The sequence below is a fragment of the Gymnogyps californianus genome, chromosome 24, assembly GCF_018139145.2.
Source record: "Gymnogyps californianus isolate 813 chromosome 24, ASM1813914v2, whole genome shotgun sequence".
Lineage (NCBI taxonomy): Eukaryota > Metazoa > Chordata > Aves > Accipitriformes > Cathartidae > Gymnogyps > Gymnogyps californianus.
In genome coordinates this window covers 4,038,543-4,056,924 of record NC_059494.1, presented here as the reverse complement: position 1 = coordinate 4,056,924, position 18,382 = coordinate 4,038,543, and the positions used below count along the sequence as shown (strand labels likewise).

Below are 18,382 nucleotides of genomic sequence, written 5' to 3'. Positions count from 1 at the left end.
TAAATACCAGCAAGAAAGCTTAATGGTAGACATTAGTGGTAAGGATAGCTGAGCTCTGGACTAGATTGCTTGGAGAGTACGTGACCCCTACGTCACTGGAGATCTTTAAGAATAGGCCAGACAAATGCCTCTCAGAAATACTCCAGGTATGATTCATTAGCTCTTCCAGCATTGGGAATAGGCTAAGGACTTCCATCCTTATTTTTCTATGATTTTCTGATATTTCTGGCTCACAAAGCACATTTCATGACCTGCCAGATGGAGGGATGGAGCAAACATACCCTGTTAGTGAATCCCAAGGATGATGGCTCCCTTGGAGGGGTAACATGTAGAAAAAGACTCTGTAGGCCAGATTCATATTTATGCTACAGCCCCACCTCTTAGCAGTATTCTGGCAGTGTGGAAGAGCTTCCAAATGGGAATGAATTCACGTTTGATTTATTGCTAAATTATACTGCCAGAACAGTGCTGTGGGTTATTAACAGAAATGAGAATCTGACTCATTATATCATAGAGTCTAATGTTTCTATCTCACAGCCAAAAATCAGAGCTGCATAAACTCTTCGTTCCCTAGTTGGCCTTTTGTTTAGATATGGGAACTCTGCTGAAGTCCTAGACAATTTACTGATGTTCACAAAAGCACTGAAGGGTGAGCTGGATGCTGCTGGCTCAGAAGGGATCTGGCATTAGCCTACCTTCCCACTTCAGAGGGCAGCGAGTGCAGGACAAGCAATGACCCGGCAGCACTTGTACCGGGATAATGTAGTCCACAGGCTGTGTTTAGCTCTGGAGAGATACCAGGGGCTGTCTGGAGGAAAATGCAGCCAGGCACAAAGAGGGACGGAGGGTCATCCAACAACCTCTCCTTTTCCTGAACTCTGTCCTTCTGCCCTCGAGAGCTACAGACATCAGCAAGGAGAGGGGAGGAGGTCTTCTGGGTTAGTAAGGACGATAGGGTCAGGAATTTGGACAAGAGGAGCCTGGCATCTTTTTAGCTGGCAGAGTTGGGGCTGTACTTGCCACCGGAGAAGACCTGTTGCAGAGCTCTGGTTGATCAGTAACAGCTGATCCACTCGTGCCATCCCTTAGCCGCAGCACGCTCCCCTCCAGGCAGGCATCAGTCCGCTTTGGAGGGACAGAAGAGGGTCTCCAGTTGCTGAGGTCTCAAGGTTCAGGTTCGTGCTGACACGTGCAAATGTGGGACTGCACACAGTGACCCACATTTGCGCAGACCTGACTCACTGATGATGCGAAGGGGGTTGTGCGTTGTGTTGTTGAATGGGCCCAAGCAGGGACCAGGTGCTGATTACAGGGTGAGCTGTGCACGAGGAGGAGGGAGAGGGACGGCTGCATCCACAGGAGCATCCAACACAAAGCTGTGAAAACAGACAACAAGTCCCAAGCCATCCTCCTGTCCTCAAACTCCCACATCCCTAAGCGATTCCTGTGTCTGCAAGGAGTACTGCTGTAAGCCGCTTTGTTTTCAAACACCCACAAAGTAACGTGCACCTTACGGCACCCCAGCTTTGGACTGCCAATATCTGGGCACGCTCCCATTGACTTGTCTTCCCGGCCACAGGCACCATCGCCCCGGCCTGAGGGCAGGCAGGCAGTGTGGCTAACCCCACACATCGCCCGTGGAGGGCACACCATGCTGTGCTTCAGGCTGAGTGGGGGGAAAGTCACCCAGGCTTAAGTTGTCAGAAGTAAAGGGCAAAATGGCCCATTTTCCAAAACACACAGAGCCGTGAGCTGCCAGCAGGGCCAAGCATGAAGCAGCTGGAGCCTGCAGGGAGCAGCCTGGGGAGCTTTGCCTCAGCCCGGCCAGGAGCTGAAATCTCTGTCTTAAGCAAAATGGTGTTTCATCCCACTGGCTGCACGAGATTGCAAGGACCCATGTCCTACATCAAAAAAAATCACAGCAAGGAGAAAACAACTTTAGGAGAGAAATGCCACTCTCTTACCTCTCGTGTTAGAGCTTATCAAAGGAGCTCATTAAAGGCCAGGTTTTCAACCCTATGTGTCTGTGCTGAAATTGTGCTTTCACCTGAAAAGCTCTCCTGAAGTCAGCATGAACATTAAATGCTTGGAGCAAGGCAGATGGCCCTGCTGCTGAGGCTGACATCGAGCTGCTCGTGTGTCTATACGAGGAGGTGGAAGAGCTGAATTGCAGTATGTGGCTGTGCTTTTCTTAAGTGTAGTTATAAGCTAATAGCATAAACCATCCTTGCTCTGCAGATGACCTGGGTGAATCATAGACAGGATATCCAGTTTAGCTCCCCCACAAACCACACGGATCTCTCTAAGGGTTTCTCGCCGCCCCCTTTCAACAGGCTTGTGTCATGTCCAGCGCCCAGACCTCAGAGCTTGGTCTTTGGGGTCAGCGATGGGGCAGTTTTCATACTGCTGTGACGGCCGAGCTTCTTTGCTGAAGGATGCCAGGCAGGCGGTGGAGCCTCCTGCCTCTCGTGCTCTACAGAGGGTCCGGGTTTAAGTAAGAACGGCCCTTTTCTAGCGGTACATGGTTTTTGGGCAGGACGTGCTCTCCCCTCCTGCTGCTCTGCCCCAAGCCAGTGGTGACCTCCTTCTCCCCGTCCCACAAAGCCAGCAGCCAGCTGGCTTCGCAGGCCGACACTCGGCTTTCCGCCGGAGCCCTCGCCAGGCTAACCTCACAGTACCTCGCTTGTGTTTGAAAAGGTGGAGCTGAGCCAAGAGCAACAGAGCCTGGTGCAGGAGGAAATCCCCCGGCACTCTGGAGATGGGGACTTCGCTGTGCACACACTGCCCCGATTCAGCTTTCATGGCAGGGAGGGAGAGGGGGAGAGAGCTATTACAGACTCAGCGTCCACCCCAGAGAGGCTCTCCCCCACGAACGCCCAGCAATAATGCTGTTACGCAGGTGGTGCCTTCCATGCAAGGACCTCAAGATGTTTTACAAAGACCTGCTTCCCCACTCCCCATCCTGGCAGATCAGGGCTCCTGTCCCCCTTGCATAGAGGGGAGCTGGTAAAGTGCTGTAACATCCAAAGGACAACACCGGTGCAGAGCTGATGGCGGGATGGGGGTGTCTCTGTACCCAGAGCTATGCTTGCGCACAATGAGTGGGAGGACAGCCAGGTAATGTGGGTCTTAGACTTTTGGGGTACTTCTTGTCCTGCTTGAGCAATGTCAGGCATGTTTCTGTGCCTCAGTTGCTTGCTGGTAAAGTTCAGCTGAGAGCACACCCCCGTTTCTTGGAGTTATGTGAGATTCAGTGCCAGGAGTTGTTACAGCGATGGAGCTTCTACTTGTATCGTGTTGGGCTGCCAGAAACTTTTTAGGTTGCTCAGACCTTTTAGGTAGTATAGGAGGTAGATCTCACTGCTGAGTTGTGCTGCTATTTGAACGTGTGGTATTTAGGATCCCACAGACAGCTCTCAATTAGACTGAGTGGGTGGAATAGGAAACAACTCATTCATAATTTTGCAAGGAAAGACTGTGATTTCCAGAGGACTTTAGTGAACACAGATGTCCCAAGGCATCCACGACCATCTGGCTCGGTTTTCTCTGGTCTGTAGGTTCATATAGTTCGGTGTTTGTGCGTAAAGGAAGGATTCCTTCACATTCTCAAAAGTGTTTGTCAGTCCCCGGAAATTCAGTGGTTAATCATCACAAAGCTCATTACGAGAAGCCACCAGTATGTCACCCACTTCTCTCTCTACCTCTTTTATTGCCTTCTGTCTCTTTCCCTCTGCAGCATGGGGTGATCGTCGCAGATGAGGAGGAATATTTCATTGAACCGCTGAGCCCAGGAGCCAATGTCAGCACAGGGAGCGAGGGCAAGGGCAGCCCCCACGTCGTGTACAAGCGATCATCTCTCCAATACCCACACATGGATGCAGCCTGCGGTGTGCTAGGTATCTGTACCCACCAACGCATCCTCAGTCCATCCCAGTGCAGGCTGGTAGCCCCAGTAGACCAGGCTTTGAAGGTTCACACAACTATATATGGCAAAGAACCCACTTTATTTCCTGCATTCGAGAAAGTTTTCTGTATTTACTTTTACCCGTGTTAAGGATTTCTGGTGGCCTGGTCTTTGGAAAGCTCTTGTACTCTCTTCTTTGCAGCAGGGCTTTTAAATTTGTAAATAGAGCATGGAATAGAAGAGAAAAAGCTGCCTCTTATTGTTCTTAAGAAAAATCCTCCCAGATTTGGCCAATTTACAAGTATTGAGAAATCGTAGCTTACGCATGCTCAGCAGAGACTTGTCTTTGGGTTTTAGTCACTGAAGATTGTGTCCACATTGAGATACATCTGCTGCTGTTAGAGACCGGATGGAAAGATGCCTTGTAGGGTGGGATGTGGGATCTGGTTAGTCACAGTGGGCTCTGGGAGACATTTATAGAGAATGGCAATTGCACATCTACCCCATTTCTACGCTTACAGGCCTTTGACTTCCTAAAGGACTCACACAGGTCTGCCCGGGCTCTCCCCATGTGCCTGTGCCCTTCTCGTCCTTGCTAGCAGTCAGTCTGTGTCCCAGAGCCTGGCTGAAATCCCCAGCCCTTGTGAATGTGCAAATCTACCCAAAACGTTGCGTGCACACAGGATGCTCCCTCCCTCAGCCTCAGAGGCTTCCCCTGGCTCCGTAAGGATGAGAGGAGATGCCATCCCTGCAGAGGGGCCAGCTCGCATTTTATGGATTAGAGTTTGTGGATGCAGAAGCAGAGCTGTTCCCAGTTGCTTCTGGCAGGTTTGTGTGTCACTTCAGGATGTTCATCCAGTGCCCCAGTGGTGACACTTGACCAGATGAGGAGTCACTGCTGGAAGGGATGGAGCCTCTGAAGACACTGGGGCACTGCCAGCCTCCTCTGAGCAGACTCCGAGTGTCCCCAGACCTGCCAGCGTCTCTGGAGACAACCAGTGCTTCCCTGGCCCAGCTCCTCCCATCCCAGCTCCCAAAGTCACGTTGGACAAAGCGCCAGCAGACTCCCCTTCTGCTGACTCTTTGCCACGTTCCCTGGCTTCCAGACAAAAGTTAGCCTGTTCCTAATTGCTTCTTGGAAAGCAAAGACCGTGCGGTGGGAGCCACAGGCCAAATACAGTTCAGAACAACCACAGCGCAACTGGCCCCAGCAAAGCCGCCCCGTCCCCTCGCCCTGCAGGCTGGACCTGTCCTGACCTGCCCGGCCCAGCTGGGCCCCGAGCACCCCCGCGAGCTCCCTCTGATCAGCCGGAGAGGGCAGGAGCTGGTAGGCTGTGGGGCTGCCTGTGATCTGCCCATCTTCCCAGTCTTGCTGGATGTTTGATGATCCAGCATCAGAGCAGAGGAGGGGGATTCAGCCGGCTCTCCTGACAGGGCAGGAGAGTGGTTGTAATCTCGCAGTCAGCTCTCCTGCCCTGTGGTGGTCTCCAGGCCGTGGGTTTGGAGCTGATGGCCCTGCTGGGGACATCTCTAGGGTTGGGTCGGTAGCACTTGAAGCCTGGAGCAAAGTCCTGCAAACCTGCTGCTGCTTTGGAGGCTGCAGCCATTTCTGTGGAGGAAAAGCCAAGTCCTAAATTCAGGTCCTGGCAGGAAAAGGAAAGAGGAAATGATCTGCAATGGCTTTATTTTCAGATTATGTCTGTGTAGTTTCTAAATCCACACCGCTCTTCCCTGCGACAGAGGCAAGGGCAGGGCCTTGCAGCGCAGAGGCAGTGAAGTGCATGGGGCTGCCGCAGCAGGACGGGCACACACCTCTGCGTGCAGCGCCTGGGCAGGAGGAGGGCAGGAGAAGGGCAGGCAGGATGCCAGCGGGGCCAGCAGGAGCGCGGGGACAGCCCTGGGCTGCAGTAGGAAGAGCTCAGCAGATCCAGCCGATGGCAGTGGGGAGCATTTGCTGGGTCCGCATGTGGTGCATAAAGAGCCTCACAATGGCCTTTCTTTCCCTGAAACCAAGCTTATACTGCGCTCCCCTCACCTCTGTGTGCTGCTGAATTGCTGCTGGAGGGCAACAGAAAAATCTCTTTCCCTCCTCAGATGAGAAGCCCTGGAAAGGGAGACACTGGTGGCTGCGGACGCTGAAGCCCTCCCCTCTGAAGCCGTCAGGCAACCACAGCCAGCGAGGCCAGCTGCCCCTGAAGAGATCCGTCAGCACGGAGCGCTACGTGGAGACCCTGGTGGTGGCTGACAAAATGATGGTGGGGTACCACGGGCGGCGGGACATAGAGCAGTACATCCTGGCCATCATGAATATTGTAAGTGTTATAACCGCATCATGAACCTTGGGGGACCCCAGGGGCTCACACACCCAGCAGCAGAGAGCAAGCAGGAATAAATCCTGTTTGTCACCCTGCATGTCCGGGTTTGGCAGAGGGTGCCATGTGCTTTTTCTGCAAGAAGACAAGTGGAATGGGAGTGCAGTGGGGAAATCAGATCTGTTCCAGGATGGCAGTGGCTTCTCCCCATCGCCAGAGCAAGGTGTTTGGGTCAAAAATCCTGACACGCTGCTGCTGCTGCCCATGAGCAGTGATACTCTGGAGCCTGCAGGGACTCTCTGTTGTATAGGGGAGGCACTGCAGGAGAGGTAAGCTCTGGCCCGTCTGACCATGCTACAGGCCAGATCTGGACGGGGAGAACAAAGGCCTTTCTTTGAACAGCATCTCTCATCTCGAATTAGCATTGCAAATAGGGCCAGCCAAGCTGAGAAACACATGGGAAAGCATAAGGACAGTGAGCTCTCACGCCTGGGGGCTGATCAGCGTGAGGGGTAGGGAGAAATACCCTCGTTCTTCCATACCGCGCTGCCCGTGTCTCTGGGTTACTGCAGAGGAGCTTCCTCTGCAGCATCAGATTTGGGTCACTGCTGGCGGCAGGATACCAGGCTAGATGCATTAACAGCCTGAATTGGCTATGCTGAATCCTCCTGTGAGGTGAGATAGGCTTGGAAGTTATCCATCAAACCGCTGAAAGCCCCTCTGTGATGGTTCTTTGTCCTGTCCTCTGCAGGATCTCTTTTCATGGCTTGCTCTGTTTGCATTTCTAAAGCAGATGCCAGATTTTAAAACAATACTGTTTCTAACTGTTTCATCTGCTGTAAAACACCCATCGTGTGGCGGCAGATTTCTGAGAGATGCTGTGTCCCTGCCGATGGGCAGTCAGCAAAGCTTCATCCCCGTGGCTGCGTAATGCCAGGACCATGGGGTTTCCCCGCCTGAGCTCCAGGCAAGGAGCAGGTGCTGTGGGATGTTGGCTTCACGGTTCAAATCTCCCCAGAAGGAGACACCGAGGTCTGAAGATGGTTCAGGAGGCTCTGCAATCCAAGTGGTAACGTGGAATCCCATACCCATTTCTGCTTTCTAAAAAGCTTGTGTTCAGACCCTGCAGCCCATGCTGACGAAGCAGCCCTGTTTCACTCCGCCGAGTGCCAAGCACATGCCAGCTCACCCACCGATTGTGCCGTCACCCAGCCAGCGAGCTCATTTTTAAGACTCGTCTTTTCTTGTTTCTTGGAGGTCAGGTTGCCAAACTTTTCCAGGACTCGAGTCTGGGCAATATTGTCAATATCCTGGTGACCCGGCTGATTCTCCTCACTGAAGATCAGGTAAGGTGGGCTTTGCTGAGCCACTTCCGTCATGCGTCTCCACTTCCTTTGCGGGTCTGTGTGTTCGCCCTGGATGTCACCCCCGGGAGGTCCCCCCAGTGCAGTCTGCTGGGTGCACCACATCCTCTCAATGGCAGCTGGGGACTGGGTTCAAGCTATGGGCTGAGGAGACCTCTGGGACTCTGAGGACTGTTTCTATGATAAGGTGGCTTTAGGGAGGTTTAAGTAGCTTTAGTCCTCCTAAAGTCTTGCTTTCCCATGGCCTCCATGAAAAGGCAGGGGCATCTGGACTGGTGTCAGTGCTCTCCTGGCATGGGAATGGCAGTGCCTTTATATCAGAGCTTTCCTGGGAACACACTGTCATGTTGCTTCCATTCCAGCCCACACTGGAGATTAACCACCACGCTGGGAAATCCCTGGACAGCTTCTGCAAGTGGCAGAAATCCATTGTGAACAGGAACGGCAATGGGAATGCTATCCCCGAGAATGGCATAGCCAACCACGACACTGCAGTGCTGATCACCAGGTAAGGCTGAGCCCGGCCCTGGCAGCACTGCCTTCATGGGGGACATCCACTGTGCAGCTGTCCTCTATCTCCGTCCAAGTGGTTCATCCAGGCTTCCTTCCCATGCGCTCCCCTGCAAGCTGCCTGGCAGCGGCTGTCCCTCAGGCTGGCCGCTTGCCAGTTCCCTTGCAGCAATGCAGATTATTGCAGTTCAGATAGTTATCCTCTTCCAGTGTCTGCCCTCAGTCTTTGTTGTGCTCTCAAGGAGCTTAGTTTGCAGCCACGGTTATTTGTGCACCAAAAGTCAATGGCGTGGTGTGTCCAGCAGTGTTGGGCATGTGTGGGAACCCACCCTGGAGTCATGGAACATCCGGCATCCTACTGAAATGGAGAGCCCCATCTGCCCCTGCTGTGAAAGATGAAGAAGAGGATACAAGTGCGACCTGAGCATCATGGCAGTGACAGAGTGCCTCCAGCCAGTACGGGATTTAGCTCACCTCATTTTAGCTGCCTACATGTAGGACTGAACTCTCTCCTTGGTAGCTGGTGGGCACCCTTGAAGTAGTGACTTCATCCCAACTCCCTTAGGACAAGAGCAGTCCTGCCCTGCCTGTGTCTCTGCGCTCCTGTAACAACAGTCTAGGTCAGCCGCTTCACCTGGATGCGGAATTCGACCTCCAGAGCTGGGTGAAAGGGTCTGAACCTTCACACGCAGGACAAACAACACCCGTCAGAATAGATGGGTGCTTGAGCCTGGAGCAGCAGAGGGAACAAGAGGGACGGCTGCAAGGACAGGCGGATGGTCAGAAGGAAAGAAGATGCAGAGAGGATGACAGGGTCAGTGGAAGGAACAGAGGGGCAGCTGGGAGGACAGAGGATGCCGAAGGGAGAGCTGGAAGGGCGGAGGGGACGAAGGGTGCTAAGAGGCAGCTCTCGGCGATGCTGCCAGCTGTGCCCGGGACACTGGCTCTCCAGTGCCTGCATAAACCCTGCTTGGGCAGAGGGGCAGCAGCCTGGGGAGAAGCCAAAGGCAAACCCAAGATTTGTTTGTGCCTTTTTTCCCCCTCTTGCAGAATGGAAGAAAGTCATAAACTGAAAGCGCTGGAGAGGGGAGCCTCCAAGCGGGAGCCGGTTTTGTTGGCGCCATGCGCAGCTCTCCTGCTCCAGTTCCCGGTGGCGGCAGGAGCCATGTGCAGCCTGGCGCATCCCTCCCGGGGAGCTCCTGAGAGCTGCCTTGTGCATCCCTCCTGGGGAGCTTGTGACATGAGAGCCTACAAGCACCAGGGGAGGAGCGAGCGAAAGGCCCCTCAGCCCCAGCTTTTCACCCTCCTGGGGCTGCGACGTCTGCTTTTCCTTCCCTCCTGCCACCCGTGTGGAACGCAAATGCCGGTTCTGAGTTCTTTGGCCTCCCACCAGATGTTTGAGCTAACCCAAAGCGACTCGCCGGGCCGGCCGCACCAGGCTTGGACAGCACCAGCGCATCCGGCCCCGTCTCTAATAAATTCCCCGTCTCCCGATAACATCTTGCTGAGCTGCGGGCTTTTTGCTCTTGCAGGGATGTGTCAAACCAGAGCCTCCAAAGGCTTTAACGGTATTCGCTCAAAACAAAGCAACAAATGCTTTTCACTCGCTTGGTTTCCTGCCGGGGGTGAGAGGTTTGGACACTTCCAGAGAGCGCCAGGGGCCAAAGGGACAGGAGCCATCACCAGGAACATGTTAACCCATTGTGTGCTATCAACTTGCTTGCTCCCCACTCTCGTCCCCATGGGGCCGCCAGGGCAAGCGGTATCAGATCGTCCTGCTCGCCATGCGGGTGTCCCCCACACCCACACCACTGTCAGCATCCTTGGTGCTCCGAGCCCAGCTCACACTCAGGTTGAAATGCACCTCGGGGCCAAGGAGCAACACCCCAACCAGCTCTGGGGCGTCCCAGCCCAGTTGCCACCGGTCCCCCAGCCTGCCCTCCCTACGCGGATTTCAGTGTTAGCCTTGCCTCTTTCAGCCCGGGTTTTTGCAAAGACCCAAATGTCTGGGGATTCTCACCTTCTGGAGAAGGTATTTGAACAGAGGCAGGGAGGGCATGCAGTTGTCTCCGTACTTAAATGATAAAATTCACTCTCTGGCCCAAACCGGTCTCTTTTGGAGCTGCTGTCACGTCCCATTGCGAGGGTGCTGCATTTCAGTTTGGAGGAGACTACTTTGCTGTCCTCATTTAGCTTTTCCTTGTACGCAGCTAACGATGTGCAAACAGTCGATTCCTTGATGCAATGGCTGGAAGTCGAGGCCAGGAACAGAGGGAAGAGTCATCTTGAATCAACCCGTATTCAATTTGTTTGGAAAATTCTCAGTAAAGAACTAAACTGAAAAAAAAATATAAAAAAATCACTTTAGCATTTTAATGAAACCACAGTGGGTTTTGAAATGGAACATGTCTTCAAACTGAAATGTTTTCCTTATTTTTTTAAAAAAATTTCAGAATTATATATTTGATTGATACGGTTTGCTGCAAGGGACCTGAATTTACAGACAGGAAGCTGGCCCTGTTCTCTTCCACCCTGTGCTGCTGGGGCAGATCCCTCAGCTCGGTGCCTCCCAGGAGAGAAGTGGCCAGCTCCTGGGAGTGCACTGGGTGCTAGTGAGCAGAGCTGGACCACCCGCATAAACCCAAAGAGCTTCAAGACTGGAACCGTGTTGTCCCTGCTGATTTACCACGTTTCATCAAAACCAAACCTCCCAACCCTGCTCAGCACTGCCCCATAGCTAAGGGACAGGAGCTATCGTTAAAAATCCACAGTGAGTCTCAGCCTGGGGAAAGTGAGTGTTGTACAATACAGATCAGAGGCATCTTACCTGTTACCGTCGGTACTTTCCATTCCAGAAGTGTTGCGTGAGCTGTGGGCTGTTTTGAAGTGTTTTGGATGTGAACACATCAGTAAAATGGAGACGTGCTATTTTAGAGCCACTGAAATTGTGAGTGTTCTTAATGCTGCCTTCTCTTCTTTGCAGATACGACATTTGCATCTACAAGAATAAACCCTGTGGCACCCTGGGTAGGTAGGATTTTGCTGCCCCTTCGGCAGCACTTCTCACCAGCACATGCATCTTCGGGAGCGTGGTGAGGGTGGGCTGTGCCGTCCCCCTTTCCTAGTGAGCAGGCTGAGGGGAAGCGCTTGCCCAGCGCTACTGCGAGCACCGGCAGCGGAGCCAGGAACAGGCCAGTGGTTTCCAGCCCGCTCAACTGTGTAGCCTCCTTAGTTCTGTAAACACTAAAAGCAGCAACCCGGAGGACGGATGGGCTCTGGAATGCTTCTCTGTTATATCCCTGGGTCAGGTCCAGCCTGATGATTAAGAACTGCTTGCATCTAGGGCTGGTCCATAGCCTAGTGGAGTATTCCTGGCTTAGTAGAGAGAAATAAGACTTTTTTGTGATGACTATAAAGGGAGTTCTTTATTTAAACTGCTAGATGCAGACAGACCCTGCAGCTCTCTCTGGCTGTAGCTCCTAATTTGTCGTGCCCTGGTCTAGACTAAGCAGTCAGGGCGGGATTACTGCTCTGAATCACCGCAGTTAAAAAGGAAAAGTTGGTGGATCTCTGACCTGATGCGGCTGCAGACGAGGTGCCTGGGAGAGAGGTTGAGGCTGGAGGTGCCGTGAAGGCTCGATTCGTTCCTTTAACAGAGACTGTTCCTTCCATGGCCCGGTGCAGCAGGCACAGCCTGTGGTGGTGGGACAGTGTATGGGCAGAGGGTTGGGGGAATCTGCTGCCATGATTCAGGGGGATTTCTGCATGATCCAGCCCTCCAGATGGAATCAGGCTGGATTCCTGATCATGGTGGGTGTCAGCCAGAACCAAGCGTGGATGGTCAGGTTGGATCCTGGCTTACTCAGTTGTCCGGGCTGCCCTGGCCGAGTTCGGATACCCAAGTGCTGGTGCAGCTGATCTCAGGTTCCCCCACCAGCAGTGCCAGTGTTGTGACAAGGACTGCTCCCCCTCTGCCCACAGTCTGGAGTTTGGATATGAAACTCAGAGGATTTTGACCCATTCTTAGCATTTCAGAGCCTGTCATTGTTAATTTAGTTGACAGTGCTGAGTGACCATGTGCCCACAGCCCCTAAGAGCCGTGGGTCCATCCCAAAGCCCAGTGCAACCAGTGGGAAGAAACTTGTTATTGACAGCAGGCTATGCTCAGTGTTAGTGAGTGTGAAGCACATCAGTTAGTCCCCAAATACCACCCATGTCCCCTACAGATGCTTTGTGCTGACCCTATGCGATAGCTCTATCTGACTTCCCTAGGCCTGGCCCCCGTCGGCGGGATGTGCGAACGAGAACGAAGCTGTAGCATCAATGAGGACATTGGCCTGGCCACAGCCTTCACCATTGCCCACGAGATCGGCCATACGTGAGTACTGTGCTAGAAGAGTCCCTGGGAGTGGCTGTCACAGGGATGGGCCCCTGTTGGTTTGTTCCTGCCAACAGGAGCTGAAAAACCCTTCCTACGGATGATCCAGATGTGTCGAAAATGCAGCAGCTGATCATCTCTCTATTGCCTTGGTGATGCTCTCTAGGTTTGGCATGAATCATGATGGGGTCGGCAACAGCTGTGGCTCCCGTGGGCAAGAAACGGCCAAGCTCATGGCTGCTCACATCACCATGAAGACCAACCCATTTGTATGGTCCACATGCAGCAGGGATTACATCACCAGCTTCCTGGAGTAAGGAATCCATCTCACCTTGCCCTTCCTTCTGCCTCGCAACCAGTACACACCTCCAACCTCTCACAGTCACTTGTGAGGAGTGGGTAAAGCCAAAGAAAAGCCCCCAAAGCACACAGCCCATGCACCTTCTGTCTTGTCTCCCAGCACCTCATCCTATCCTAAGAGGCACGTGCTTTCCTTCCTTCCTTTAGACTTTCCCATGGTTTGCTTGCCTGCTGAAGATACTGACCCCATTTACCTTTGCAGCTGTGAGACCTTTATTTAGGTTCCCCACTTCCAGAAACTTCACAAATAAATCAATAGTTTCTGGAGGTATTTGGATGTTTCTGAAGTTCAGCCAGGAATTGCAGAGAAGGGTTGGTGTGGTGGGAAAGGAGGATCTGGAGACAGGATGCATGGTGTAGGCAGCTTCTCCAGACTCTGAGGAGGAGTTTTCAGGTGTGAACAAGCAACGCAGGAGAAAGGCTTTTGGTTTTTTTCCAAAGCACCTTTAGGATTCAGGAGAAGGGATTTAGGCTCCTAAGTCCCAGAGTTTTGATATTGTTACCTTGCCTGAGTCATGCCTCTGCAGCCTGAAAGAGCTTCTCGTCCAGGGTTCAGGCAGTCCCCAGGGTTTCTATACAAAACGAGCAGTCAGGACCAATCTTGGTGAGGTTTTTGGTAGGATGCGGGCACTACCTAACAGAAGGACTGGGTAGGACTTGAGTCACGGTTGGAAGAAGCAAGTGTGTGGGGTCACTGTGGAGGGAAGTCCCCAGGGAGTCTGAATACCAGACCTCTGCCGGTGACGCTGCTGTTGTAAAGCTGTGAGAGGAGCAGCAAAGGCAGGCCTCCCCGAGGGGCTGCCGCCTGCCCCACTGTCCTGCAAAGCTTGGCCAAACTGCGTGGCTCGTCACCAAATCCCACATCTGGCGGCTCACATTTGGCCACAGCAAAACCTGTCCCCCTCGCTCTTGACCCCTGGACGTGCACCGCAGCGAGGCACGTTGCATGGACAGCACTGGGAAAGCACCGCAGCAGAGGCTGCCTTGTCCTCAGGTAACCCCGAGGTCTCGGCAGGGCTGGCGGAGGACGGCGAGTTCATGTCGGCCCTCTCCGCGATTCGTGCTGGCCGCCTCCGCCGGGACGGGGCCATGGTGCGTGCAAGACCCCGGGATTCGGGGCTGGGGGAGTGGTGACAGGGGCCTTGATTTAGGGAGAGCTCAGAGAGCAGCAAGGAAGGGGGAGGGAAAGGCGTGTTTCTTGCAAAATTTGGACGCTCCTACAAAGCTCTGGCATGCAGAAGGACAGGCTTGGAGAGCAGGGGCTGTCCGCGCTCGGCACCTCCGGTTGCTCTCAGCTGGGGCTTTGCAGCCGTGGGGTGGGAGGGCAGCCCCTCCGCCTACCCACCGCCCACAGGAGGGTCCTGGGCACACGCCTGCCTGCATGCTGCCACGTGCTGTCTGCTGGCCCCAGAACCCGTTGGGACAGCCAGGGGCTGGCGATAGCCTGCAAAACCCTCAGATTAAAACTTCTAGAGTTACCTAGGAACCCGCATGTGCTTCCCAGCCCTGAGGGCACAGATAGAAAGACTTCAGAGCACTTTCTCAGCAGCGGTTTTGCCCAGAGGCGGCCAGTAGAGTTATCCCCCCAAGCAGCCAAGCATGTGAGAGCTCAGCCCTGCGCAGAGCCAGGAGTGCCTGCTGCTGGTCCTCTACCACGACGCTCTCCTACAAGCCTTTCTGAGCTCTGATTCTCATTTCTTCTTTCCAGCTCCGGGATGGGATTATGCCTGAACAACGCTCCTCCCAAGCAAGACTTTATCTACCCTACGGTGGCTCCAGGACAGGCCTACGATGCAGACGAGCAATGCCGTTTCCAGTACGGAGTTAAATCTCGCCAGTGTAAATACGGGGTAGAGAGCCTTCCTGCTTTACTATCGGTTCCCAGGGGGTGGAGGACAGGGGCTACAAGGGCAAAGGGCCATGGGGCCGTTCCTCTGCTGCCCACATCGCTTTGCTGTCCTGCTTCAAATGAAGGGCACTGGCATGTTCCCTGTGAGCTTTTTGCCTTGCTTCCCTGTGAGAGGACAGAGGAGGTTGTCACCCATCCACAAAGTTGACCCCAGCTCAATTTTGGTCAGATTAGTCCCATGGGAAGAGATCTCTTGCCTCTGCCTGATGCCTTGGCTGCTGCTGGCCCCCAAGGGCTGCAGCTGAAAGCCAAGCTGCAGTGCCCTCATCCAGACTCCCCTCTCAGCGGGGCTTTGTACACAGACATATTTTTCATAATTATTACTAGAAGTCATTATGCTGCTCGCACAAACTTAGGAGGAGAAATGCCTTCCTTCCAGGTGAGGTGGGTCGATGTGCTGTAGGTATCTCTGAGGGACAGCTGCCCACCTAAGCCACCCCTGCCATCACGCTGCCATCCCCTAATCTTTGAATCCAGGAAACCACTGAAAGGAAAGGTTGTTTCAGGAGAAAAGAGTCTTCCTGGATCTCAGCCTGATGTTTTGCTGTTCTTAAAATACTGGACATTGCCAACTATATGAGCATAGCGGTGAGGGGGAAGCGTCTGCACTGAAGGGCTAATTGAACTCCTTAACGCATCCCCTTTCCTCTAGAGAAAACAGAGGAGCCAGCAGTGAGATATGTGGGCAGCTGTGTTGTCTGATGGACGCACATGTATGTGTACCCACCCCAGTCCAAGCCCTGGAAAGCTGTGAAGGAGGAAACGTATCAGATCAGGGTTTAGTTTCTCATGCAGCCATGTAAATACAAGCCCAACGCTGCCACTGAAGTGACCCGATGTGAACCAGTTTATCACTCTGAGTGTTCGTCTGTTTAGTACGGTTCAACACTAAACCACCTCCTGGTGGTCTTCACCAGCTCCTCTTGGTGACCAAAGGGCAAATTTGGCTCTCCTGGTCCAGTGCCGTCTTCAATATGGCCCATGGGCCCAGAGCCCGCTGGACATGGGGCAGATGCGGTCTCACGAGGTGCCCAGAGCAGCAGCAGAAGTCTGGGTCCAAATAACGTGGTCGTGGTATCTGATGTCAGGTGCTACCGACTGGGGTCTGTGCCCCTCCTCAGCTGAGCCAGAGGCAGTGGAATGGAAACTTTCCACATTTACATGCCTGTTTCCCAGCTAATTTTTAACTCAGGCAGACGCTTCCTGTATATATCATGGATTTTGTGATGACCCTTCTAGCCAAGCCTGCCTTGCGTGCTGTTTGGGAGAAACCCAAAGGGCGTAAGGGCTCAAGTGCGTGCAGATAAATCTGGGTAAATGTGTAAGTCCACCCATCCTGTGCCCCATATAAACAAACTCCAGGGTGATGGTGCCAACACAGCAGCATCCCTTCCTCCATGCCAGTACAGAGCGGATGATTAACAGGTATAATGAGGAGATGTCACTGGTTGAAGCTGGGAAGTCCTCTCCCTTGGTGACACAGAGAGAAGAGACGATACAGGAGCTCCTACTTCCCAATAGTCATGCTGGCTCTGCAAGAGCAGTATGGAGGGGTAGATGCCTTTTGAAGACGGGAGAGACTTTCTCCTTTCACTGGTTAAAGCCAGCTGCAGTTGGGCTTTGGCGAAGGAGTTGGGAACCAAAATCTCTTTGCGTCTCAGAGCTGCGGTCCTCGGCGCAGACTCCACAGTATTTTCCTTTGCCAGCTCACCCTGTGGCACTCTGCTATCACAACCCCAGGAACAGGAGGGAAGCAGAGAAATCCCGAGCTCATCTTTTCACCCCTCTTGGTACCACCACAGAGGATTCCCAATCATTGAGTCAGTTCGTCCTGCCGGGGTATCGGTTACTGTTTAGAGCACAGCTCTTGGCGGGGTGGAGGAATGCCTTGCTGGAAGGCTGAACCAAGCTCAGAGGTGTGATGAACAGGCTGGAGGCACGCAGCCCCTGGGAGCTGTCTTGTAGGTCACACTGCTGTAGGGGCAGGCAGGAGGCCAGGCAGTCGCTGTGCTGGCACTGGAGCATGCACTGCAGAGCACACCGGGTCCTTCAGCCCGTGCTGCGGCATTGGTGTGCACCAACAGTGGCACTGGTGTGTGCTGGGAACGCATTACCAGCAGCTGTGGCTGTTCAGGCTCTGCTCTCACATCTTGAGACAGTTTCCTTCATTGACAATGTGAACCTGTTTAATACTTTCAAGTATAACCTAAGTCACAGCCTACTGCTGTCTGAAAACCAGCAAGTTTTCCGTAGGCTTGTTTCAGTAGGAATAGGAGCAGGATGGTGACCTGGCAGGAAACTCAGCTCTGGATTTTAGGCGTTGCATTGCAGTTTGCAGATGTTGAAGTCCAGCCTGGTTGATTTAGTGGCAGAGCAGGTTCAAAGGGCCTGGACTTTCTGATTTAGCAGCTGTGACAACTTTGCAGAGTCTCTGTCGTGGACCTAACTTTTGGGTGGGTTCTGGAACAGCCAAGGGAAGCTTTTTGTTTGCTGCCACTATGAGAGGTCAGGATGAGCTGAAGCTCAGGATCTGCGGCTCAGGAAGCCTCCTGGAAAGAGGTCTGGAGTATCACTCAGTGGACCCAACTGCACCTAGCAGAGACAGAGAGCAGAAGTGCCCACTTCTAGAGCTGCTTAAGGGCTAGCTCAGTATCTGGCATTATTTTGATTATTCTGAAAACGGCTCTGAATCTTCCAGAGGAGTCTTCCCTTTAGGACTGTTAGGCTGGCTGGAGATGCCAGTACACAAGGTAGTCACACTGTGACCTGCAGTGCATTCCTGTAGCAGGAGATGACAGACGTGCCATGTTGATGCTCCGGGGGAGTCCCAGCTTCCTGCAGAGGCAGATCTGGACCCACGTGGTGTAGGGATGCTCATGGCAGGTGCTAGGAATGGGCCCTTGTGCTCGGCCTCCACTGCACAGACCCAAAAAAGAGAACATCCCTCAGCCCTGGAGAGAGGGGTCAGGTGGAGCACAGCAGGATTAGCTCGGGCCTCACCAGGATGTGCAAGGAGATGTGTCCCCTGTGGCACAAAACCAGGTTTGGTGGCTGGCTGGGGAGCTGGCTCTGGCACCTGAGTGCAGTGGAACCTCCAAATCCGGAGAACCCCAGCCCCAGGAGAAGTGCTTAGGCTTAATCCAGAGAAGGGAGTGAGCTGTCAGTGGCCTTGGGGTGACTCCAGCTGGCAACACCTTGCAAGATTGGATCTCATTTTCCCCCCATCATGCTGAAAACACTCCTGTCCCTGTGTCCCAGCCCAGCTGGTGCTTCTCAAGCGCACCGGCGTGCTGCTGCCGCAGCCTTGCAGCCACTAGCACAAGCGAATCCTAATCTCGGCTTTGTTTCTTTGTCTCTTTCTTCTTCCCTCCCCCTCTCTCCCCCAAAATCTCTCTCTCTCCAGGAAGTCTGCAGTGAGTTATGGTGTCTGAGTAAAAGCAACCGCTGCATAACCAACAGCATCCCTGCTGCTGAGGGGACGATATGCCAAACCAACACCATTGAAAAGGGGGTAAGGAAGCCCGGGGCACCATAGTGAGTTGACAGTGAGTGGTTGAATCCCTTTTCCAGCGATAACCATGATTATTGTTTGCATTGATGAGCACGGAGTTGATTTAAGAGCACCCACCAGCCTGTCCTCCCCTG

General features: G+C 53.4%; 1 protein-coding gene across 1 annotated transcript in view; it reads left to right on the top strand.

Annotated features, from left to right (window-relative positions):
* The window catches only part of ADAMTS10 (ADAM metallopeptidase with thrombospondin type 1 motif 10), a 76,611-nt gene that overhangs the window by 37,220 nt on the left and 21,009 nt on the right, over nt 1–18,382 (top strand). Inside the window, exons 6-14 of the mRNA XM_050910624.1 lie at nt 3,737–3,896; nt 5,999–6,216; nt 7,479–7,562; nt 7,943–8,088; nt 11,074–11,117; nt 12,363–12,468; nt 12,635–12,781; nt 14,537–14,678; nt 18,141–18,248. Coding sequence (XP_050766581.1) covers nt 3,737–3,896; nt 5,999–6,216; nt 7,479–7,562; nt 7,943–8,088; nt 11,074–11,117; nt 12,363–12,468; nt 12,635–12,781; nt 14,537–14,678; nt 18,141–18,248 — 1,155 coding nt within the window. The remainder of the gene's footprint in view (nt 1–3,736; nt 3,897–5,998; nt 6,217–7,478; nt 7,563–7,942; nt 8,089–11,073; nt 11,118–12,362; nt 12,469–12,634; nt 12,782–14,536; nt 14,679–18,140; nt 18,249–18,382) is intronic.